The following is a 26,489-nucleotide window of genomic DNA, read 5'->3' on the forward strand; positions in this document are numbered from 1 at the left end:
GGTACTGGCATCAGGCAGCTCTAGGATTGTCAACAGTGATTATTTAAAAAAAAAATTAGGGAGAGAAGAATGTGCCCAGACTGAAACTGATAATGCAGGATGAGCAATATGGAATATTTTCACATTAAATTAGTTGGGTAAAATTCACGATTCAGGAGGTTTTACCTGGTTATGACAGGAAAAAGTTTGATGTGCCGATTGGTCTTTTCTTACTCCATGCTTTCAGTGTTCTTATTCGAGACAGGAACCATATTGCAGATACCTGCATTTCGCCCACATATGTACAGTTAATTCACTTTACAGTATATTCTGTGAAGCGCTTTGAGACGTCTAGAAGATGTGATAAGGGCTATATCAAATGCAAGGATTATTATTATTATTATATTATTATTTGGGGCACAGATCAGTTAGAAGGCCTCTTGATTTTTTAAAAATCCGCTTGGGTTCCATGGCAGCAAATTTAAGGCATACATTAGCAGTGCCACTTTTACTGTGGCACCTGCTACATTTTTTTAAATAAACCAAAATATAGGTAAAATTGTGAAACTGCAATTTTTTCACTCTTGCTGCTTTTATTATTTGAAGCTCTAACCGTAGCCATCCTGTGAGATTTGGGGAAACAAAATACTGGCAGGGGTCAATTAGAGTAATGTCTAGATCACCAGGACCTCTGTTTATCAGAAGAAAGATGCCTTCAACAGTGCAGTATCCTCTCAGCATTGAAATATGTAGACGTAAGCCCTAGTCCCCTAGGTCTGACCTAGAGCGGAGAGCACTAGCAGATGATGTCATCTGTGTGATGTTCTCAGTGCCAACACACTGCTGGCACGGTTCCCACTGAAGATTGTACAGTGGAACCTCGATTTCTCCAACATAATGGAGGGGACATCCCCTCCCCCAGAGGATAGTTTAAATTGGTGGGATAATTGAGCTACCATTGTACTTTAAATTCCTGGTTTGATTCACAGCCTTTATTCAATTTCTTTGTCACGATACGGCTGCTGTATCAATGCCGGTACATTAGTGGTTTTGTTTCTGGTGCAATCCCTTGGCGTCTAGTTTTTTTGAGATTCTTGAAGGTTCTGAACAATAGTAGTCTGCATTTCCTGAACAATAATTTCTGCAGCCTCTAGCAGGTTAAGACACTAGTAGGTTAAGCCTTAGTCCACCTGCTGCTGGCACTAAGGATGCCTCTCCTTCTGTCTTGATGGTGGTTCTGGTCTGGTGTTAGAGCTCTGAGTAGTAATGCCATCACTGCCAGCTATCTCACAACTAGCTCTGGCCTTGGCGGTCAGCCTGCTGCCTGGGTCTAGGCAGAACCACAGCTCCAAGGATCCCCATGCACACTTGGAGAAATAAAGAAAGAATAGAGTAAGGTTCAAGAATGTTCCTGTCAAATCTATGGAACTGCCTCTCCCTCCACTTATCTCTGTACATTGTAACAGTGGTTTGAACTTCAGCACCACAGACTTTCTACCTTGTTGATAATCTAGGTGCCAATAGTGTAACAACTTGCACGTGCATAGCAACAACAACAACTTGCATTTATATAGCGCCCTTCACACTAGACGGCGTCTCAGAACACTCAGATTCGAGTCAAGTAAGATGAACATTTCAAAAGTGTTCCACAACAATGACACAAATCACCTATTAGGAAGGAAAGGACGGGGATTTAGAGGTTTATTTTTGGTCTGACAGATGAGGAAACCCATCCCCATGCTTAAGAGTATCCAAACCAAACTGAGTGTTCCATGCATCCCACCTATACATGGCAATTACAGAGATGTTTATTGGAATGGAATGTGACCTCTCCCCATGGATGGATTCACCCTTCTTGCCTAATTCCAGAGAGCATTAGGTACAGGTTGGCAAGAGCCTAGGCTTGGGGACCCTAGAATTTGTGTTGGGGTACTGCTGGGGTCTAATCAACTAAAACTGTTTGCTATTGAGAGAACTGTCTGGAAAGCTTTCCCACTGTTTGTCCAGTTTGGACCGCCCTACCGGTTAATAGGAGCTGAGTGGGAAGAGTCTCTGCCCCCAGTGACTGATCTGCCCTTCCAAGTCCTGCTGATGAGCCAGGCTGGTTATGCTGTCAACAGCAGTGCCTGAAATACTGCAGACCCGTCTGGCTCAGGAACTGGACTACCGAGATCGTCACAGAGAGCTGGCTTGATTCCGACATTCTGCCACCAAAGCGTCACCTTTGAACCAGTTCAGCTCCAAGAAGACCCCCTTACCTCGCTCCCAAGGAAGATAGTCATTAGTTGGTTATTTGCATCTGACAAATGTGGGTTTGAGCCACTAGGTGGATGGTAGATACCAGCAACTCCCTGCAAGCTTCCTGGTGGGCAACACAGGTTAGCATGAAATGCTTCAGACCATTGTCACCATCTTCCTGTCCGCAGCTCGGGCACATGTCCATTCCCATTGAGTGATGGTTCCACCAGTTGGAGATGCGGAGTTTAAGCCGCAGCTGCTTGCCTTTCTGTAAACCAGTCGAGGTGGATTCCGGGCACTGTTGACCAAAAGTACAATAAATTAAGAGAGATGTTTTTAAGAGAAAGCACAAAATGAGATTTTGGAAGAGTTCTAGAGAGTAGGGCGTAATCATTGAAGCAAAATGTTCTGACCAAGAGTACTGAATGCAAGGGGTTTAGCCAAGGACATGGGCATGAAAATGATGAAGCGAAAGGTCATCCCACCCAGGCGGGTAAGATTTGAAAAGTACAGTATCTGACTTATAAATTAGGGTTAGGATTCAGCTGAGACAATGCATTGTTTGTGCGCCTTGTGTTTTTTGTTTTGTGTTGGGTGTTAAAAATTGATGAAAATCGCAGGTCCTCCATTCGGGATTCTTCCTTCAGCGGGACTCGGCGTCCAGGGAGTATTTATTTGCAGATCTGATTCCGAAACGTGCATATGGCTGTTCAGCAGAGGCTGGAAGGGAAAGGGGAAGGAAAGGAAGGAAGGAAGGAATGAATGCTCCTTTAACTCTGTCTGTGTGTGTGTGTGTGTGTGTGCTGTGTGTGTGGTGTGGGTGGGTGTGTTATGCTGGGTGGCCAGTGGTGGCAGTAGTGAGTGCGGCTGAGTCCCCATTCCACCCATGGTTCTGTCTCGCTCTGAGCCCTGGTGCTGCTGGAGCTGCTGCTGGAGGAGCTGCTGGAGCTGCTGCTGGAGAGCTCTTGGCGCGGCGAGAACTTGGCGTCTGGTCACATTTTGCCGACAGACCGACTCCCTCGAGAGAGAGAGAGAGAGAGAGAGAGTAGGACCGTCAAAGAACTGACTGACTTCTTTTCCGCCTCTGCTACAAAATTCATCTCAAGTCACCTCTCATCAAACACTTGCAAAAGAAATGGATATGAAAAAGAGAATCCATTTGGAGCTTCGGAACAGGACGCCGACTGATGTAAGCCCTCCCCCCCCCCCCCCCCCACTAATTTTTTTGCAACTAAGAATTGTGTGTGTGTTGTGAGTTTTGTTGGTGTTACTTTTTTTTGGGGGGGGGTGGGAGGGGAGGGGGTGAATTGAAAGTAAGTCACGAATGACCCTTTGGTCACTGCATGCTTTAGCTTATTTTTTTTGCAGGGGGCACACACACACACACACACACATATATATATATTTCAGACAGGAGTTTGTAAGAGGGAGGGGGTTAATATTTTTTTAATAGTGTTTCTAGTTGTAAAAAGCGACTGGTTTGGTGAGGCAGTGGTTAGGCAGAGTTACTGTTGTGTTGCAATTTAACTATTTGAAAGCTGGGTGTTGAGGAGGAGAATAAAGGGGAACTTTCTTGCTGTAGGGGGAGGCGTATCTTTCATCTCAGGACGTGGAGGATGATGAAGAGATGGTTTTTCTCCTGGAAAATTTTTTTTTTTGCAAAAAAAAAGACTCTGGAAGCCATATTTGTAACCTAAGCGTCCTTTTAAAGACAAAACGAGTGGGGTTTGTCATCTCGCCGGAGCTTTCCAATTTCAGTGGCTGTGTTTTTTTGGGGGAAAAAAAAGTTCTTAAAAAATGACCAATTCCACCCTCCATCCAACCCCCCCCCCAAAAAAAATATATATATACACACATAAGACTCGCCGCTGTTGAGAGAGGTTTCCTCGCGGATCCAGACTACGGTACCACCCCGTTTATCGGAGCAGGAATTGGGAACACGTTGCCTCAGTATTTGGGGGACATTTGTAATAAATAAGAGCGGTGGATATTAAAACAATCGTGTTATTTGGAGCTGCACATGGAGGGGGGAGGGATTGCCGGGGATGTTTTGTTTGACTCCCCCCACACCCCCCCCCCCCACACCCCCGCTTTCCCTCCTTCACTTTTTATTCATAATCTCGCTTGAAGTGGCTTTTGAATTAAATCCAAGTGTCTTCGTACAGTTCCCAAACGCTGTCATAACCATAACCATCTGAAAAGTGGCTTGTTCGGTAAACTTTTTTTTGGAGGGGGTGGGGGGGGGGGGAGGGGGTTTGGGGGAGGGAAGAGGATCATTCTGTGCATTGTTTCCTCTCCGCCGTAGGAGAAGACGGCGGGTCGTCGCTTCCCGCCACATAAGCTTTTCAATTTCCTCCGTCTTATTTATTTGTTCAGCTTTTTCTTCACTAAATGCGACTCCCAGGGCCGCCCGTGTGTGTGTGTGTGTGTGAGGGAGTGAGGGGGGGGGGCGCTTTCTCTATTAACCGCGCTCCCAGGCTTGCGTGAAAGGGGGGGGGGAGAGAGGGGGGCATTTTGGTCCTAATGTGTGTTGGGGGGTGAGGGGTTGGCGGAAAAAAAAGCGAAGAGAAAGAGAGAGAGAGAGGGAGACTCGGTTCGGTGAGGAGTGACCTGACTCGGATCCCTCCAGCCACGCTTCAGCGCACTCGCGCAGTTCGCCATGTTGGTGGCACGTTTTTCGAGGCAACATTTTCTCCCCTTTTACTTTTTGTAATCCTCTCTCTCTCTCTCCACCCTCCTCCCTCTTGAATATACATATTTAATTTTATTTGTCAAATAATTATTATATACATACATATATATATCATATGTGACAAAAGCAACGAGCACATTAGGCTGGACGGCCGGGAACGGTCAACTTTTAATCTCGTCACGCTATGAGTCCAAACGGTTGACAAATGTAATTAATTTATTTGTATTTGTGTGTGTGTGTGTGTGTCCGTGGCCGCGCTGTGCAGGCGGTGTTTACTCGCTGGCGCTGGCGGCTGTCCTCCCGCGGCTGTTGCAGGCGCTGCCGCGCGCTCGGGGCGCCTTCCCGGCGGGTGGAACGCGGGATCCGGGGGCTCCCGGCGCCGCGTTCCAACCGCTCATTGTTCCCCGAACGCGGCATTGTCCGTCCTCACCGCCTCGCCCTCCCTCCCCGCGCGCGCCGCCGCCGCCCGGGCCGCGTTCCGAAATGGAATCCGGCGGCGGCCGCCGCCCGGGCCGCGTTCTCTCCGTGCGCGTGTGCGCGGTGTGTGTGTGTGTGTGTGTGAGTCTCCACGCGCTGTCCTTTGCTCAAGACGAGGGAAGAGGAGAAAGAAGACGTCAGGCGACGGTCATTTCTCTCTCTCTCTCTCTCTCCCCCCAACCCCCCAACCCCCCCCTCGCACACTTCGTTTCGCTCCCTTTCCGATGAGGTGCCCGGACACCACGCAAACTGTGCAACTGCTACCTCTTGCAATCTGTGACAGCTGTTTGTTTCGAAATAAAATGCCTTTTTTTGGGAAAAAAAATCTTAGCGGTTTCAATACTGTCAAATACCAACAAAACAGGGGGTGGGGAAGGAGGAAGAGATTTGGGGAATTAATGCATCAGCTCTTTCCAGCCACCAGTGAGTGGACCAAATTGCACCATTTTGAAGCTTCTTTGCAAATAAACTTGATGCTTATCACATATTTCAATTTATTTTACATTACATCTTGAAAGTCATTGTTTTTAGTAAAGCTTCTCTTTTTGAATTTGCGATTATTCTCATCAGATGGAGAGAAAAAAAACAACTCATCTAATTGGAAATGGTGCGTTATTTAAATTATATATTTTTGAAAAATGCTTTTAATTGTTACCTCTACTGGGTAATTTTAATTTTTAGCAAGATTAAATCTTGCAGTCTACCGAAAATGTTTGTAGCACAAGTCTTGATGGTTATTTGAGAAAAATCACTCCTTTTCATGGCCAATAAAGCCAGTAATGTTTTTCGCAATGTAAATCATGATCCATTAGAACGCATTTGTCATGTGAAGAAGCTTGAAGCAAACATTCATGATTAAACTGGCACATGGAGGTCTACTTTGCTGAAAAATCAGTTAGTGTGACATCTGCTGTTCAGTATAATCTGACCAAATTGGTGGTATGGTAAACCAGATGCACTTGTGGACTTGATTTTACAGTGGGCCTGATTGGGGGGGGAGGGGGTGTAGCCCGACTGATAGAACTTTGCAGAGGGATGGACACCACATCGCCCCCCCCCAGCAAGATCATTTTCTAACCACACTTTCCCTCCATCGTGTAGTGCAGCTGTTTCATTCTGCTTTCCATCACTGCTGCAATTAATTTGTTTTTTTTAAAAAAATTGCCCGCGAGACTATGCTATGTAATTGGGCAGGACTGCTAATTATCTTTGTATATTCCAATGCTGAGCCATCATTATACCTACCACTGACTCAGTCTGAATGGTGCACTGCTTTTACCATGTAACCAACTGGGTTTCCAAAATTAGTACATTGGTAGCAGTTTTATCCCTGGCTGTCGAAATGTTTTGAAGCTTAAGACCGATCTTAACAGCAAACAGAAGTTTTTGCCATCTACTGTACTTAAAATTGATTTATGGCTTCATATTTTTATTTTCTAATGATAATTGTATTTTGCCAAAGTTGAGAAAGTATTCCACGACGATTCTCTAGTGGGTAGTTGTTTTGTATCCACACTATTTAATTCCACTTTCCTTATATTACAACATAAACCTGTGTGTTGATACAGGACAAAGAGGACATTGACAGGTGATCTGTTTTCAGACCTCTTAACAATATAACTCTTATCATTCGTTCATTTAAAAGTGAAGTTGTGCTCTGTGTGTGTGTGTATCTTGCTTTTTCAGTGTATTTCAGCAATTTTGTACATTTAATGGTATTATTACTGGGGATGACATTTTCAGGTGCTGGTATGAATTCATATGGTGCCAGTCTGCGGTGGACTGAGGATGCAGGCAAGATCTTGCAAGAGAGCTTGATGGGTTATGCACTTGGGTTGATCGCTGGTGAATGCAGTTGAATATTGCCAAATACAGAGCACTGTGAATAGGAAGTAAATAGGAGGTATTTGTACTCTATGGATGAACGGAACTTGCTAAGGGCGAGTTAAAATAGACCTAGATATGAGATGGCAGTAAAATGGGAAAGTTTCCCCAGAAGTCATGCTCAAGTTGTACATTACTCCATGAGATTGTACCTGGAGTGCTTTGTACAATTCTGATGGTTGAGACATTAAGGGATTGTTCAGGCCTTCAAGGTAGAATGACAATAACAAGTTGCGTTTATATAGCGACCCTCATGCAGGGTAGCTTCCCAGAGCACTTGACTGGTGGAACACGATGCGAGCCAGGGGGAGGTGATCATAGGCACGGTCGAAGAGGAAGGTCTTCAGGCATGTTATAAAGATGGAGAAGAAAGAGACAAAGTGGAGGTATAGTGGAAAAGTGTTCCAGAGTTTGGGGGTGTAGTGGCTGAAAGCATGGTCACCGATGGTGGAACAGAGGGCATGAGGGACATGCAGAAGGCCGGAGCCATTTGAGCGGAGGCAGCTGGTAGTGGGTTGGGAAGTAAGCAGGTTGGAGAGGTGGGGATATGGAGTTTAGCACGGGTGAATATGCGGGTGGTGAGATTTTGGATCAGCTGGATTTTGTGGATGGTGGAGCTGGGGAGATCAGCGAGTATGGCATTTGAATAGACGAGGTGGGAGGTGATGAACACGACTGTCGATGATAAAGAAGAGCATTGAAGCTGATCCTCAGGTCTAGAGGATTGATCAGTGAGGAAATGGCTAGTTAAACTAAGGCAGTAACCTCAGAGATGTCGCGGGGGAGAGAATCTTGCAATAGTGTACAAGGTGTTCAACTGGACAGATAAGTAAATCAGAATGGTAAAGTAAATAGGGATGGTACTTTCAGGTACATCAAAGCCAACAAGGTACAGATTAAGCATTCCGAAGAGCAATTTTTGGGATGAAACCTGTGTTTGTTAGATATCAAATGACCAACTAGTGATTATCCTCGTTGGGTGTTGGAGGAGACGTAAACGGGTCTCCGTGGAGCTGTTGGGCTCCAGGGTGATGTACTGGGTAATGGAATATCTGAATCGAGTCAGTCCTCTGTGGTGGTCTTAGTAGGCCCCCTCTTGAGCCAGACGGGTCCGTAGCACTCCAGGGCCCTGCTGATCGCAGATCAGTTCAGTCTGGCTTATCGGCAGGATGGGGGCAGGGATTCTCCTCACTCAGCTCCTGGTAAAACTGCAAACCAAAGCCTTAACTGGTCTGGTGAAGCTTTCCAAATAGTGCTTTCAACGGCATGCTATATGGGTTTACCTGGTTAAACTTCAGCAGTACCCTCCACTCCACCCAAATATTCGCTCTGGGTTCTCTCAAGCTTTGCCTCTTGCCAACCTGCGCCTAATACTCTATGGAATTAGGTAGGCAGGGTGCATCTCTTCAAAGGGAAAGTGCACATTTCATTCCAGACACAGGGAAATTACCATGTGTAGCTGGCACACATGGAACTCCAAGTGTGGTTTGGATATTGTTAAGAATGGTGATAGTTTCCCCATGTCTTAGACATCTGTCTGACCAAAAACAATCATCTAAACCTCTTTTAATTGAATACTGTATATAACAGCACAGACAGCAGCCAAGATCCCTCTGCTCTATCCCTCAGCCTCTGAACAGCACCCTCTGCTGCACCAAAGTAATATTTTCATGTCTCACACCAGTCAACCTTGTTGTGCGTCTGAGTGAGATTGTTAATTTTGTGCCAATTTAGGGCAGTTTTATTCTTTGGGCCCATGTCCACTAGGATGTGGGTTGAGTCGGCTGAATTTCAGATAGAACATTTACAGCCAGCAGAGAGGAAGCTTTCATTCTAATCTGGCCGTGTTTGAACTTGGAGGTGAATGGATTGAATACTAACCCAATGTACTACAAACAAGCATGAAAGATAAAATGCTGCAAAGGTTCGTGCATTGCTTGTTTGGGAAGGTTATATGGTTTGTTTGAACTACCCCCTTTCATGTCGGGAGGACGTCCCAAGGTGCTGGACAATCAGGGACCTGGACCCGAGCAGGGAGTTGGGATCATGAGGGTGGAGGGCAGGTAGGATAGGGGTAGAAGGATGATTGAAGGCAGAGTCAAAGAGGAGGGTTTTGAGACATGCCTGGAAGGATGCAAGGGAGGGAGGAAGGCAAAGGGACTGTGGGATGAAGTTCTAAAGGGTGGAGGCGGAGAGGCTGAAGGCCTGACCGCCTATGATGGGCCAGACCGGACGGGATGTGGATCAGGCCGCAGCCTTCTGAGCGGAGGGAGCGGACAGATCCATCTGGCGTTAGCAGGTCACAGAGGTAGGAAGTCACAAGATCATGGAGGGCTTTGAAGACGAGGACTAGGATTTTGAGCTCTATCGCCTGGGGGATGGGGAGCCAGTGCAGGGCGAGGATGAAGGTGAGAGGGTCATGGAGCCTGATGCGGGGGAGGGCACAAGCTGCAGTGTTCTGAATGATGTAATTTAGTGATTCTCAACCTGCCGCTTGCTGACGCCTTTTTTTTGTTCAGCCGGGTAATAACTTGTGCCGAAACCCATCACCGTGCTTAAGAGTGTCCAAGCCAGACAACTTCACACATATACTACCAAAGGCTGTAAATTTCCCTGTATCTGCAATAGAAATGCCCACTGTCATCCTAGAGAGATGTACCATGTGTACCTAATTCCAGTGAGTATTAGACAGGCTGGCAAGAGCTAAGGCTTGGAGACTGGAGTTTCTACTGGAGTTCACTCATCTAAAACCACATAGCTTGCCATTGTGAGGTCTTGGTAAGCTTCCCACTGCTTGTCCTGCCAGGACCTTCCTACCTGTTTCAGATTTGGCTTGCAGGATTAGCAAAAGTCTAGTGGAAGAATCCCTGCCCCCAAGGACTGGTCAGCCTCTAAGTCCTGCTGTTGAGCCAGACTGGCTGTGCTGCCATCAGCAGTGCCCTGGAGTACTGCAGACCCACATGACTCAGGAACCGAACTACTGAGGTTGCTACAGAGGGTTGATTTGATGGCAACAATTTGTTGCAAACATGTCACCTTGGAGCCATATAGGGGTTTAAAAGCTCATCCCCAAGGAGGCCTCATTTGCCTGCCTCTTATTCTCATCGCTCCCCACCCTTGGAGCTGATCAATTGATGTTTGACAAATATAGGTTTACTGATGACTTCTGGAGCCAGAATTTCATTTCAGATACAAGGACAGGTTGTGTCCCCCAAAATAATCTACTGCTTACAATTGTAAAATGTCAGTGCTTACCAATAATTTGAAAATAATTTTTTAATGTGGTGTTTGAAGTATTGCATTCTGTAACACGCTCCCACCCCCCCCCCCCCCCATTCCCAACCACATACCCATTCACGATATGTGCCACCTTGCCTGTAAGATGTACGAGCCAGTGTCAAACCCATTTTGGTGACATCATTCGTAGACATGGGGTCAACTTCCACATGTACATGGATGATGCGCAACTCTTTCTCTCTGCTGCCACCCTCGATCCCAGGACAACTGCTGTCCTGACAGACTGCCTGTTAGACGTCAAGTCCTGGATGAGAGCTACCTTTCTATAGTTGAATGTCAGCAAGATGGAGGCTCTCCTGATTGGCTCACGCCAACGCCCCCCCATCTCAGGCACTGGCAACATCAGCATCCACGGATGCACTCTCCACCTCTCTAAGCCAGTCAGGAACCTAGGCGTCTTGTTCAACCCTCAACTGTCCTTTCTCCTCCATATCAGTACCATGACCAACTCTGCATTCCCCGACCTCCGCAACATTGTTCAAATCCACCACTGCCTCACCCCTCAGACCCCTGAAACCTTCATACGTCCTTCATTACAACCAGGCTCAACTATGCCAACTGCCCTGTTTATCGGGCTTCCCAACTCTTCACTCCACAAACTGCAGATCATCCAGAACTCTGCAGCTCATGTCCTCTCCCGCACCAGGCTCCGTGAACCCATCACCCCCACCCTCGCCCGGCTCCACTGGCTCCCCATCCCTCAGGAATGAGTTCAAAATTCTTAGCTTTACCTTCAAGGCCCTACATGGCATTGCCCCCTGCTACCTCTCCAACCTGCTACCCCCTTATCAGCCTGTCCGCTCCCTCCGCTCAGCAGGCTCCGAGCTGCTCCACATCTCTGTCCTCCTTCAAGGCACACCCCAAGATCCTCCTCTTCGTCCGTAACTTCGGCCACCCTCCTAACCCTCACAACCCTCCACCCTCCCTGATTCCAAACCCCCCCCCCACCACCACCACGCTCAGTTCCTAAGCCCTGACTGTTCAGCGCCTTGGCTCGTCCTCCCAATATAAAAGGCGCGTTATGAATGTAATTTTGAATTGTATTTATTGAATTCAGAAAGAAACTAATATCTTGTATTTTATTCACAAGATTCAGTTAAAATCATTTGTCCCATCGTATTTCTTGTTTGTCACCATGACCTACCACTCATAGGTGAACAAATGCGCCCAACTTGCTCCATGGTGGTAAGGTTCTAAAATCCAATTTTGCTGACATAGATTTGTTTAAAGTTTCAAAGTTACAAAAAGAGACCTGTAATAATTCAGTAGCAGGTTATTAAATCCCAATTTTCATCCATCACCTGAAGGGATGCCTTATGTATATATTGTTCTTGTGCGTGCCCAGTTAATTAATGCTCACTTGTGGAGAGAGGGAGAGAACTAAATTAAAATCAGGATTAGGAAACAAAACAAATGCAAACAATTATAGTAAACTCCTGATATATTGTCACTCCAAGGAAAAAGCTCAATCATTCTACATTGGGGTGAGTACAGTACCAAAAACTTGCATTTATATAGCACCCTTCATGCAGGGTAGTGTCTCAGTGCTCTGGTGGAGCCTGACACTGAGCTGGGGGGAGGTGACCGTAAGCATTGAGGGAGAGATGGATTGAGGGAGAGAGTTCCAAAGTTTCGGGAAGTAGTGACTGAAAGTTTGACCGCCAATGGTGGAGTGGAGGGGACACGGGACAAGCAGGAGGCCAGAGCCAGCCGAGTGGAGGCTGCAGATGGTGGAGTGGGGAGTAAGCAGATCGGAGAGATTGGGAGGTAACAGGGTCTGGAGGGATTTGTGGATGAGTGTGAGGATCTTGAAGTTGATCTGTTCTGTGATAGGAAGCCAGTGGAGCCTGGCGAGGACTGGTGTGAAGGGGGTAAAGCTACTTTTGCAACTTTCAACTTTGGACTGCTCCATTTAAGCCAGTGTCTCAAAAGCACCACAACAGTCAATGGCCTCCCTGAACAATTTCTCTCATCAGAACATGAAACAACAGCACCAGCCAAAATAATTCAGTAGCAGGTTATTAAATCCCAATTTTCATCCCATCACCTGAAGGGATGCCTTATGTGTATGTTGTTCTTGTGCGTGCCCAGTTAATTAATGCTCACTCCGAGACGCCGTCCGGCGTGGAGGGTGCTATATAACTCCAAGTTGTTGTTGTTGTTATGGAGTACAGTGTGAGTGAGTATACAAGTGGAGAAGTTTTAAATTAGTTAGATTTTGTAAACAGTGGAGCTGGGGAGACCGACGAGGAGGACATTGGAATAGTCGAAGTGGGAGGTGATGAAAGTGTGGCCGAGAATTTCGGCTGCCTGGGTGTGACTAAGTAAAGCATGAGTCCTTGGTGGCCACTCGGGGCTTGGTGTCCAGGAGGACTTACCAACACACCTCTGCAGAGCAAGCAGCTGTGTGTGTTACAGAGCGGCCCTGGCCCCCATGACTGTCAGTGTATTTGTTAAAACTGGTTTAAGTAACTCCAGTATAATTTCATGTACAGGCATATATATCTATAAATGTGCTTGTTTTCTGTTACTTATTTCTGTTACTCTATTGGAACCTGTGTACTTCTTGGGAGATGTACCGTAGTATATTGAAGAAAATACTGTATTTCCAGTTTATATGTGAACACCAAACATCTTTGTGTAATAAACAATTTACATACAGCAAAATACGCTGTTCAGTGTTTTCAACATGACAAAACATGGCAGACTGTCGTGTCACTCATTCGCCTTACAAATGGGCGTGGAGTCCTGTAGCTCAGTGGTTAGACCATTCGCCTCGCAAGCGAGAGACCTGGGCTCGATTCCTGGGCAGGGCGAAATGTTGAGCAAGTTTCCTTACTCCACACGCCTCTGTTTACCTAGCAGTAAGTAGGAACCCGATTGTTAGTCGATTTGTGGATCGCTTTTCTGGGAGTAATAATTGGTCACTCAATCCACGACTTTGTGGGACACTGCTGTGCGCAATTGGTTACTGCGTTTCTCCCACAAAATATACAGTCAATCCACTTTACAGTTTAGTCTGTCCATGCTTTGAGATGTCTCGAAGATGTGATAAGGCACTATATCAAATGCAAGGATTATTGTTATATTATTATATAAATGCACAACTTTCACCGGGTGAGTTTAAGCACCTTGCCACTCTGTATTTCTAGCAATACCATTTGAGTAATGCTACTGAAAACTACAAAACAACTGCAAATCAGAAATTTAAAAAAAGTAGCTCGCAAGGTGCTATAATAATCTCAGTCTACTTGGGGAAAAATAGTCCGTGATAAGTCAGATAGTTGATGTTTCCCTGTGCTAGACAGCTCATTACAAGAGTTTGCTAAGCAGCCCAGCTGGCTGAGTTCATTCTGATGATGTATCCGATATTTTACTTACTTACTGGGATGTATAGAATGCCTCTTTATATGTAAGAAGTAGCCAGGATAATAAAAGCATCATGATATAAGCCATGTGATGAATTAAGCCGGGGTATTATTATCAGCAGTTCACTGTATTTCCCCCTCGAAACAGAATTGTTGTGCTAAACCCTACCACTGCTGACCCATCAAGTCAACAGAGGTCAGGGATCGGCCTTGAGATTTTCTTGTTCTCTATTGTTTGGTGTTATTGTATTTAGTATCGTTATCCAATAGATTGACAGAACTTTGAAGGTTTTATGATTTGGAACTTCTGAATGTATTCATTATTTAACATACACTAAGGTTCCTAATCCATATTATTGATGGGAAATTTTGGTTTTGATTAGAAATACTTGAATTAGGATTTGCAGCAAAAAGCAAGAAGACTGGGGCCAAATTGCAAAGTGAATGAGCAATGAACGTTAACTTTACAGTTTTGGAAGAAAGTGGCTGAGGGGCATGGAGTCTCTTCAAAATGTATAAAATATGAAATGATACAGATAAGATAAATCCAGACTAATACTTTTAAGTAGGACTGGATTGCATAATTTATTGCAAAGTAAACTGAGAATAAATATCAAAAGTGTTTTTATTCCAGAATGGATAGATGTTTACATTGATTCATAAATCACTCCAATTGAGCCAAAAGCATTCAGGATACAAAATTAGAATCCGTGATGGGAGGGAGAGATGATGTGCTTGAGGGTAACGTTTGATGGACTGAATGACTCTTTCTCATTCCCTTTATTACGTATTCAATTGAAGGATGTTTACTTATTATTTCTACATTTGTGTTAAAATAATACGAATAATCCTTGCATTTGATATAGCACCTTATCACGTCTTTGAGCCGTCTCACAGAATATATTGTAAAGTGAATTGACTGTATATTTTGTGGGCGAAGCGTGGCAGGCAATTGAGCACAGCAGTGTCTCATAAACAGTCGTGGATTGAGTGACCGAATTATTGTATTTATACAGCACAGAAGGAGGCCATTTGGCCCATCGTGCCCTTGCCAGCTCTTTGAAAGAGCTATACAAATTAATCCCACACCCCCACACTCTCCCCAACTAGTCCCCACTACCCCGCGCTTTCCCCAATCAGTCCCACTCCCCGCTACTGAATCCTAGATTCTATAGAATCATGTTCTTTTGAGACGTTTGTTTTTGATGAGGACAAAACAGTGAATCTCACATCACCAGACACACAAACACACACAAGGGTGACCCACACACTTGTTGAGATTTATCTCCCGCCCCCTCCTTCCTTCCTCTCTCTCTTCAGTTCCTTCAGTAGTTTGTTTTGGTATAAAAGCTAGAGATCTATTTGAAATCCCACAATTTGGAAAGCTGGAGAAGCACATGAGAGAACTAGAAGCTGCGATGTGGGGATGGGAAGAGAGGGAAGATTATTCGAAAATATGCACACAGAAGAAATGAGTATGTGCACATACAAGAAATGAGTGTGCAATGAATATGTACTGCCATTTAGAATGTATTCACTTCCCTATTGGGTATATGCTCACCACTGCAAGTTTGCTGGGCTGACTGATGAGTATTGATTCTAACGTACTTTAATCCATGGTCCTGGATATTTCAGAAGTTGTAACCATCATGGTGATACTAACAAGTTGCAGAATGTCAAGATATATGCAGTCTTTATTACATCAGTGTCATGACCGCCATTCCCCATCTGAAACTAAGAAATCTGGTATGGTGATGTGCATCCGAATGATCTAAAATTGAGGGCAGATCTAGCTTTGTTATTGAGGAGTTGACAGAAAATACCATGGCTAAGGCTGTTCTGGCTATACTTGCATCAAATGCTGTCTAGGAAAAGACAAAGACCTTTTCCTAAAATATATTTGTGGCCTTGGTTTTGTGTTTTCCTTGGCATAGTTTTCCTGGATTTCAAAAGGTTTCTGCAGATTGTTTGGAGAATGTCAAGGGGAGCTTTATCCTTCAGGGGACTTGTTTTCAGTACTGTATCCCATTCTACACCAGGCAGGAGAAAATGTGTCAACACTGCATCTCAGCCAATGTTTTATTGGCTCTGGGTTTGTTGATTTAATTGTCATCAATTGCCCACATGCCATTGGGAAACACACATTTGGCTGTTGCTTCATGTTCTGCTGAGAGATGAGAGAAATTGTCCAGGGAGGCATTGACTGTTGTGGTACTTTGAGGCACTGGCTTAAATGGAGCAGTCCAAAGTTGAAAGTCGCAAAAGTAGCTTTCAATACTGAGTCATGGTAAGAGGCATTCCCTTTACTAACTGCATGCTGTATATTTGTGGCTGTGCTTAGCTTCGATTCAGCACGGCATACGGTGGATAAAAGATTAAACTTGTCTTGATCTTTTCTATGAATCGCACTGTTTTAAACTTTGTTCAGTGAAAGAGTTCTTGATCTTATGCAGCGCATACTAATTTATAATTTGTCATGTATTCTTTGTTTTCCCAAGACTTGTGAGAACTATATCCGTTGCCCAGCCTAGCTCACTGTATAGGCATCCTGGTTCTTCTCATGTTTTCACCCATGATGTGAATTAATTTTAATGATTACCTTGCTTGACAGGCCTCATGTTTAAAATTAAATCTCTTTTTGATAATGTCAGTCAAAAATGCAACAGTCAATGGTCGAATGTAAGTTTGACTCATAAAAATTGTTATAATTTATACTGTATGTGTGGGCCTCAGAAAGGAAGAGGGAGTATTTGATAAAAACTTGTATCTCCGTTGCTCTCTGTTCCTTACCTCAGTGCTGTCTCTCAATCACTTTGAGCTACAAGTGCCTTCAGGAGATGCTGGTGGACAACATATTTTATTTGCCTGTAAAAGTCTTTGGTGGGGTGGTGGGAGGTATTTATTAGTCAGATGTCTGAACCATGCAATCACCCATACCATGCTTAAAATATCCATATCAGACTGAGCTCCACCTAATCATCCTGCCTACACATGATGATTTCCTTGTGTCTAGAATTAAATGTACACTCTACCCAGAAGGATGCCCCTGTTTGCCTATTCTTTTGAGTATTGGGTGTAGATTGGCAACATGTGGGAGGTATTGCTGGAACGTAACCAGCTAAACCACACAGTGTGGCATTGTGAGCACTGTCTGGCAAGCTTCCTGCTGCTTCTCCAACAAGGATCACGAGGCAGAGAGACTCCTGGATAGAGTTCCAGAGAGTGGGGGCAGAAAAACTAAAAGCCGGACTGCCGATAGTGGAGCAGGAGACGTGCAGTGTGTGCTGAGCAGAGTGGACAGGTTGGTGAGGTTTTAATGGGTCGCAGAAGTAGGGACGAGCAAGACAAGACCATGGAGAGGGCAAGGATCTTGATCCCGATCCTCTGGGGGATGAGGAGCCTGTGAAGCCGGGCGAGGATGGGGTTGATTGGCTCACAAAGTGGGAGAGGACACGAGCTACAGAGTTCTGAATAATCTGCATCTTGTGGAGGGAACGGTTGGGAAGTCCAACGAGCAGGGAGTTAGCGTAATCAAGCTTGGACGTAATGAAAGCGTCCAGATAGGAATCATGGGGAAGAATGTCTACCCCAGTTATTGTTCTGTCCCTCCCAATTCCAGCAAGTACCAGAAGCTCCTTGAGAACCATTGAAAGTCTAACTTCATTGTTTTATTTGTGAAGCAGCAAACTGATACTGAACCTACCTTTTGGAGTGCAGCATCTCTTGCATTCAACTTGCTCGAGACAAAATTAAATTAGACTCTTAACATTTTCCCACCAAAGGCGGCCTTAAGATCTCTTCAGATTGTTCTCTACCCTGATGTGTGCACTTTCAGCTGGCGTTTAGGATTCACAGTGTTTTAAGTTGGCGCAATATTATCTTTAAGAGAGGTCCTGGACTCATACGAATGTGACGTTTCTGACTGTCTAGGCGTCAGGTTTCATTTCAACCATTGACAAGTAGGTCTTTCACTATGTGTGCCAGTTTGCTTTGGTGAGCAGTGAGTGTGTAATTTCTTGTCCACTAAATGCAAAGTGTGGTGAAAAATACTTTTACATTTAAATCCCATCTGGTTCTGTATTGATCAAATAATTAGCACAAGCAAACGAAGACTTTGTTGTGTTTTAAAACTTCTATTGAGCCTGGCTGGTTTGTTTAATGGAACAAATTTGAGCTTTTACAGATACACATGTTTGTCATTATAACAAGCAGAGTGCAGGAGGACACCTTTTCTGTGGGTGACCATGTGCATTAAACAAAAAGTCCGACCACACTATTCCTTTACAATTCTCCTCTTATCAATGGGGCTGGCATTCATTCAGATAACGTGGTTTCCTTTTCAAAAAGAGGGATTAACATCACAAATCTGTATTGGTGCAATGGCTGGACAGCTTTTTTCACTCTCCGGTGTCTGTATCCTATGGCCGTATGGAAGAATATGTTGAGAAAAATAATATGAGAAGATTGTTTTTAGGTATCTTGCCCATTGAAAACTTTTCTCCATATCGTTTCAGCTGTAAAATCTATAAATTGAGAGGTTTTTCAAGTGTAAACCTGTAAATCCTCTACAATGTATTAAAGGACAAAATATCTGTAAAAAAAATTGTGAACCTGTTGGGATTAATTTTTCTTACAACTGCAGTGGAATAAACATCTTTGTTAGTTGGCAGTAGTGTCTGTGTAAATTTGGTGTTTATAAACCAGAGGACTAAAATCATCAGTTTTGGGTTCCTCAAGATCAAGATGTCTTGCAGAGGTTTGCAAAATTCTTAAATTCAGTCTCAATACCGAGGGCTGTTTTTAAACAGCTATTAATAACCACTGTAAAGACAGCTTCAAAATTCACTCAATTCTTCTTGGAATTGAGAATTGTTTTCGTATGGCATTTGTCAAGAGTTTTTTCGGAAATGTTGGTTTAAAGTCTTGAAAATAAACCCACCTCTGACAGTGCAGTGCTGTACTCAGGTGTCAGCTTAGGCGTCGGCTTAGACTACGAACTCAAGATTCTTGGGTCTTTAAAAGCTGCAACATTCTGTCTCGTGTTGGGGGAAAATATTATAATAATTCTTGCATTTGATATTGCTTCTTGCCAGATTGGGCGAGGTGTATCAAAGTGCTTCACAGGATATACTGTAAAGTGCAGTGATTGTATTTTGTAGGCAAACGCAGCAGCCAGTTGGCACTTAGCAATATCCTACAAACAGCCATAAGGTGAGTGACCAATTTTACGTGGAGGATTGTTGGCCAGGACACAGGGAGACACGACTTTCTCTTTTCAGATGCTGCCACGGGATTCTTAGCATCCACCTGAACAGGTAGACAAGACCTTGGTTTAAGTGTCTCAACTGAAGGATGGGGTACATCCAATGCAGCGCTTTCCCGCCACTGCATCAGAGCGCAATCTGAGACTGTGAAAGGGAAGGGCATCAAAGGGGTTAACACTGGTAAAGCATTTCAGCATTTATACAGAGGCGTGATACATTTCAAATGCAATTGAGAAACTGAGCACAAATTTTTAAGGAGGAATGGGAGTGGGGGGAGTTGGAGAGTGATGTGATAGTTTTCAGAAACTTCAGGGTAGTACAGGAACAAAATATTCCAGAGTAAAATATTTTTAGAAGTAGTACGGGTTTGGGGTGGGGTTAGTAATTGGGGGCATTGGAACAAGAGCAGAACGTTGGTCTAATTCCACCAATTTATTGGGATCATGACTGATTTGTTAATCCTGTTTCCATGCTTTTTGTCCCCATCCCCTTAAAGCCCTTATTTCTGCATTTATTACATAGCCTATTTATCTGATTTTTTTTGGTGGTGAATTTCAATGAAGGAAGATTGTTAGCTGGGAAAACTGAGGAATTCCCTAAGTGTCTTTGTAGATTCCCTTAATGCAGCTTGAATCGCAAGGCAGATGGGATTAAGAATTCAATACGACCTGAGGAATGATATAGAAATGCTTGCATTAATGTAAATGTGCATTCACAATGGCTCTCTGAATTAGCACCAACCTTGAGAACAAAATAAGGGAGTTCTCAGAGTGTCTTCAGGTGTGCTTTTTAAATCAGCACAATTGGACTAATTGGTAAGATGCAGCAGCAGTACATATTCCCTGGTGTCAGGGAATAAAGCATGGAAATAACTAATCTAAAGGTTGGAGAGTATTTAGGAAAGTGATCATGCGATGATTGTATTGGAGAGTGATTGAGCTATAAGTGTGTCAGCCTGGCTCAGTTGGTAGCACTCTCATCTCAGAGTCAGAACATTGTGGGTTCAAGCCCCACATTTGGATTTGGGGCTCTAATGTTGGGTGGGGAGATGTGTGTGTGTGTGTTTGTGTGCTGCATTGCTGGAGGTGCCATACTTCGGATGAGACGTTAAACAAAGGCCCCATCTACCAATACAGGTGGATGTTAAAGATCCTATGGTCCTGTTTGAAAAGAGAAAGGAGTTTTCTGATCGACAGTCCTCCAGATTAAATCGGTCGCTCACTTCATGGCTGTTTGTGGGACATTACGAATTGGCTGTCGCGTTCGACCATGAAATATAGTTGTTACACTTTACAGTAATTTCCTGTGTAAATTCAAGTATTATTGTTAGGCTTACTATCACAATAGGTAGAGGAGATACCACAGGTTAGAGGTTGTTGGTTGGAAAGGAGCACATTATAGAGTGATTGAAAATCAAAGCCGTACAGGTTAAAATTAGAGGGAAACACTTCAGGTAAAATAGACCAGCAGTGGGAAAACTATAAGATGAGTAGGATTCAGAGTAAGCACCATCCAACTAGGAGTAAAGACGTTGCATTAAAGATTGGAGTTTGCATTTTGTGGATGAGCAAGGAGGCAAGTTCAAAAATAAGCACGTAATATAGGTCTGCTAAAACAGGATAACTGACAGAGCAAAAAGAGTTTCTAAAGGTTAAGACTATGAGGTATGAAAACAATTATGGTAAAAAAACAATATGTTCAAACAACAAAGATATTCAATGAAGGAGTTGTGCAACTAAAGAGACAAGGATGAGAAATCTTAAACTGTATCAAAATAATTTGTCACTGGGTCTGAATGATCTGCATCCCAAACAGATTAGTAATGAAATAGCAGATGATTACTGTTCACAAATTTGGCTCCTGTCTTCGCCTACAAAACGTAGTAATTCCTGTGGAGTGGTTTGAAAAGTCACTTATCAATTGCAAGTGTTATTATTTTGAAATTAATTGGAAACAGGAATTGTACCAACAGATTGGAGGGTAGGGATTGTTCCACCCTTTTCAAGAAATGGGAAGGTGCTATATCAGGGCAACTATCAGGGTAACTATGGGCCGGTTTGTCTGGCATCATTGGAGGGTAAACTGCTAGAGAATCTGAACGGTTAGAAACATGCACTGGTAAAGCAAGCTGGTTTTGAACCATTTTAGTAAAATATTTGATGAAATTTCCCAAACATCCAATATACATACACAAGTGCAAGTTTTGTGCATTGACTTTCATAAAACACAATAGAGGGTTGCATAGAGTTACATAGAGTGACAAGGTGTGGAAACGCGTCATTTGGTCCAACTCGTCCTTGCCGGTGTTTACGCTCCACACGAACTGCCACTCTAAGACTTGTTGCGAAGATGAAAGCCTGTGGTGGAGTTGACTGGAGGACATAACGGAAGAGTGAGATTAAATAGATGTTTCTTGACAAGACAAGGCTGGCCGCTAGGATCTCCTGTATAACTTGTATGTAAATGAGTTGGATGGAAAATAGAATTTACAGATAGGAAAGCAAGAGAGTACCACTATCAATGAATTGAATGAGATTGAATACATTGGGAGAGTGGGCGAGTGAAAATTTGAAGCAGATAAATGTGTATTTACCTACAAATAATCACACTACACTAAACAGAAATCTCTGAAGTGCTTTGAGATGTTTCAATGTATTAAGGTGCTATATCAAATGCAATATTATAGGTGAAGTGCATATTTAGGGGAAATGTGGGAGAAAAAAGGCTATAAAAAGAGCAAATGTGGGATATTAGGTTTTATTTGTAGGACATTGAATAAAGAAGAGTGCTGATTCTGTGTAAAAGAAGACATGGTTAGGCAGCAGCTGGTGCACTGTGCAGCTTTAGTCAACCTCATTATGAAAAGGATATCGGAGCCTTGGAGAGGGTGCAGCATAGATTCACTGGGATGATAACCAGGGATGAAAGGATATAGTTATGATGAAAGGCTTAAACTGGGTCTGCATTCACTTGAGCACACAAGGTTAAGAGGGGATCTAATAGATCTGAAAAGGGTTTGAGAGGGTTAATAATGAAAGATTATTTCCATTCGGTGGTGGATCGGCAACAAGGGAGCACAGACTTGAGATTATTACCAGAGGTTAGATTTTTTTTAGGCAGTTATAAGGATGTGGAATGCTTCAAGTAGCTATTGAAGCCCAGTCAGTTACAACACTTAAAAGGGATTTTCAACAGTTAAAGGGGAATTAGATAATCTCTAGAATCTTTGAAAGGGTGTGAGGAAAGGAGCAAGGAAATGAATTTGAAGTTGATGGGTTCAGTGGAGAGTGAGCACAGCACAGACGGGATGGACTGAACGTCCAACTCCTTGCATGCATTTGTACAGCTCCCTTCACGGAGCACTTAACAATACTGTAGTTTGATGCCAAACTGGGAAGAAAGGGGGAGGCCACCGCGACACGGTCAAAGAGGAAGGTTTTCACCGATTCTGTAATTTTTGCAATCCCAAGGTGTTGCACTTGTCTTGTACATACTTCTCAAGTATTAAGAATATTTTTAGGAGCTTTTATCAAATACTTATTACTTGAAAAATTATGTGTTGCACATGTGTATGTCTAATGCCTTTTGATCAAATTAATTCTCAGTCTCGTATCTGTTGGGTAGAACACTAAAACCACATATTTCATTGCAGCAGCTTTTGAGATGGGGGGGGGCGGGGTGTCCCTTTTTTGTAAGTCTTTTTGTTTGTTTATTGTTTTGTTGCTTTTGTATTTTATTTTGTCCGGTGAGTTGTCGGTTTTTATTTCAGCTTTTGGCTGGTCTGTTTACCCTGTTGTACTCTTTTCCTCCCCCATCAGTATTCCTTTGAAAGGTAGTACGCTCCTGAAAGGCCAGGAGTAGTTTTTTGGGGGGGAGGAAGGAGGGAGGGAGGGTATGGAGGGAAAGGTCAGGATTTTCAGAAGTTCATGGGAAATAAATAAGATGCTCATTTTTTTCCTGTGAGTCAATGGAGCAGGACATGTTCACTGAGGACCTCTGGTGGCAGATGGCCAATACTGCAACTGCACAAACCCTTATAAAGGACAGAAGGACTTGAACATTTCCAAATCGGGTCGAGAAACAATTTTCCACCTCCTTTTATTTACCACTATTTTTTCTCACTGTTCTTCACAGAGCGAAAGTCCTAGAAGGCCTTTGCAGCTTTCACACTGCTCTTAGTAGCAGTGCTCAGCTGGGCTCTCGCTTACACCTGCTTTGTTTAATCGTAGGGAAAACAAACCAAGTGTTGACAGGTCCTATGTGAACAATTTGCGTGTGGTCCAGAGGAGACCTAGATATCCCTGGTCACGTCATTCTATGTTTTATTTTGGTCAGCCGGATGTCAGACACAGGAGGAAACCTATCATCGTGCTTAGGAGTATCCAAACCAGACAAAATTAAAATTCCCTGGAATGAAATGTGCACTCTCTCCCTGGAGGGACACATCCTGTTTATCTAATCCCGGAGAATATTAGGCTTCGGTTGGTGAGAGCCAAGGTTTGGGGCCTGCAGAGTATGCATTGAGTTTAATCAGCTAAAACTGCATAACTTGCCATTGAGAACACTGTTATTTACAAGTTATTTGCTCCTTGGCAGCTAGGATGACCCTACCTGTTAGGGCTTTGCAGGGTTGATGGAGGGGAAGAACTTTACTCCAAACCACCACTCAGCCCTGAACCAGGCTGGCAGGCACTGGAGTATTGCCGATCTGCCTGGCTCACAGACTGCACTACTGAGACTGCCACAGGATTGACTCGATTCCAATATTCCATCGCCAAGTATGTTATCTTGGAGCCAGTTCAACTCCCAAGGAGACCCTGCTGGTCTCCCCCCTTCCCCAGCTCCCAGGAGCATAGTTTCCTAGGTTAATGGAAACTTGGAAAGTATTCCCTCCCTGTCCACTTATTCAAAACAGCAGAATTAGGCTCTCCCATGTAACATATATTGAGTTTAGTGTATGTGATTGTTAAAGCCTTGCTATCTCTGGCTGGATCACATTAAATTCCTGTAACTCGAACTCAATTCAGAGTAAAAATGCACAATTCCAAACCATCATAAATGTCCAATGGTGCGATTCTGAATCACAGGGACAACATATGGGTGCAATTGTTCAAGAATGTGGCTGCATTGGAATGTCTCATCTTTCATGGTGGCTGTGGGTTTCCTTCCCCATTTGTGCTGTCCCTCCTGGATATCAGCAGAGGCTGTTTCCAATGGTGGTAGTGCCGGGGGTGGGGCCGTACATTTCTGTATTTATACAAGACTTTACGACATACCATTGACGTTTACCCTTTGATCACAATTTTGGAATGTTCTTTCAAAAGATGAGAGTTTTTCTCCCTGGAGAGGTGATGATTGAGAGGGAAACTGATAGAGGGGTTGAACATTATGAAAGGTTTTGATAAAGTGGCTGTAAATAGGCTGTTTTCATTTGCTGATCATTCCAAAAACCAGGATATACATTAGTAAACATTAATATAAGATAGCTAGCAGCAGTTTAATAGGAATTTTACACAGACAATGCTGAAAATGCGGAACTCGCTGCTGGAAGCTGTGGTTGAAACAAAAACCGTCAATGTATTTAGAAGGAAATTTGATACATACATGAGGGAGCGAGGAAGTGGATTAGGAGGGGAGGAGGTTCATGTGGAGTATAAACACCAGCACAAACTAGTTTGGCCGAATGGCCAATTTCCCTGGTGTAATGTTCCAGGCAAGGATCATTTTTACTTGTTTGAAAACTAAATTTGACATCAAACCTGCTTTGTGTCTTGAGGATTTTCTAAGATTAGTAATTAATTGACTTCCATAAGCACCTAATTTTGCTGTTGCAATATAAGGTCCCAGTGTGCTGGGAGGCTACTGCAGTATGTTTCACCACCAGCAACGTAGAAGGGTGTTGGCAAGGCTCCAATAAACGTTTATTTCAGCATGCAATTGATTGGGGGCATTAAGGGGGGAGAATACTGTGTGTTGCATGACTGAATACTGGAGTCCTGTTGCGAATTGGTTAGAGGACTTGTCCTGGGTTCGATTCCTGAGCAGGGAATCTTAGGCAAGTTTCCTTACTCCACACACCTCTGTTTACCTAGCAGTAAATAGGAATCTGGTTGTTAGTCGATTGGCAGAATGCTTTTGGGGATAATAATCCCTTCAAAATAAATAAATAATAAATTGGTCACTCAATCCAAGACTGTTAGTGGGACACCGCTGTACGCAATTGGCTGCCGAGTTTCACCCACAGAGTATTCAGTTAATACACTTTACAGTATATTCTATGAAGCACTTTGAGACGTCTCAACGGCGTGACAAGGCACCGTTTCAAATGCAAGGGTTATTGTAATAGCTTATCAGATTTTGATACTGTTAACCTAAACCAATAGATCCCCATCAGGAAGGGAGTCTTGGGAGGATCATAAAGTTTAAAAATCAACATTCCCAGAGTTTCTCTTCCTTTCCCGCATCTTACATTAAACAAACAAACAAACTGGAGCATTATAAACCAATTCCATTGCTGAACCAATAAGCCAGAAAGGGAGATTTTGCTGTGTGCTTTGGATCCGCTTTGAAGCTCCTGTCCTCCAGACTGCTGGAGTTTTAATAACCAAACACTGTTATACAGACTGGGTAATTGTCCTGTGAATTGCTTTTAATAAAAGTCTGAACAAGACAAATCTAGTTTGCCAGGATAACTGAAGGTGGTGTTTTTTTGATATCTTGGAAAATTCTATCAATTGTTGCACAAAATTGACAAGATGTCGGGGGCACCCCGCTCCCAGGGGGTCTCCTTCACATTTCTTGAGAAAGCCAATGGTTTCACATACCCACGCAACCATTGCCTTTCTCCCTTTGCTGCTGTGCCTCTGAACCAGCCGGCTTTGGACACAGATCACACGCATGAAGTCAGAGCATTGGATTGTATCTTCATTGTATTCAACTGAAGCTCAGTGGATGCTACACTTTTGTTAAAACAAAAAAAACACAGAATAAGCGCCGCCTCATTAGATGATAGATAATAATCATATTAATCCTTGCATTTGATATAGTCAAATCATCACGTCGTTGAGACGTCTTAAAGCGCTTCACAGAATATATTGCAAAGTGAATTCACTGTATATTTTGTGGGCGAAAAGTGGCAGCCAACTGCACACCGCAGTAATAGATGAACCCCACAAGCCGAAGGTCCAATGCCTCAGGCCAAGCCTCGCAGATTTCATTCACAGTTGAGCAGCGTCGTGTTCGGTGGGCACATTCGATGTGAGAAATGCTAAATGAACCGACTGTTAGCCT

General features: G+C 43.7%; 1 protein-coding gene across 2 annotated transcripts in view; it reads left to right on the forward strand.

Moving 5' to 3' along the window:
* Positions 1–3,103: 3,103 nt before the first annotated feature.
* Positions 3,104–26,489, forward strand: part of LOC103178055 (acidic (leucine-rich) nuclear phosphoprotein 32 family, member B) — a 41,093-nt gene continuing 17,707 nt past the window's right edge. Inside the window, exon 1 of one of the 2 annotated variants that reach the window (XM_042333203.1) lies at positions 3,104–3,406. In XM_042333203.1, coding sequence (XP_042189137.1) covers positions 3,353–3,406 — 54 coding nt within the window. In that variant the 5' untranslated portion in view covers positions 3,104–3,352. The remainder of the gene's footprint in view (positions 3,407–26,489) is intronic. The other variant, XM_042333194.1, reaches the window with a different exon arrangement.

Source organism: Callorhinchus milii, unplaced genomic scaffold (assembly GCF_018977255.1).
Source record: "Callorhinchus milii isolate IMCB2004 unplaced genomic scaffold, IMCB_Cmil_1.0 Scaffold1, whole genome shotgun sequence".
In the NCBI taxonomy this organism is placed as follows: domain Eukaryota; kingdom Metazoa; phylum Chordata; class Chondrichthyes; order Chimaeriformes; family Callorhinchidae; genus Callorhinchus; species Callorhinchus milii.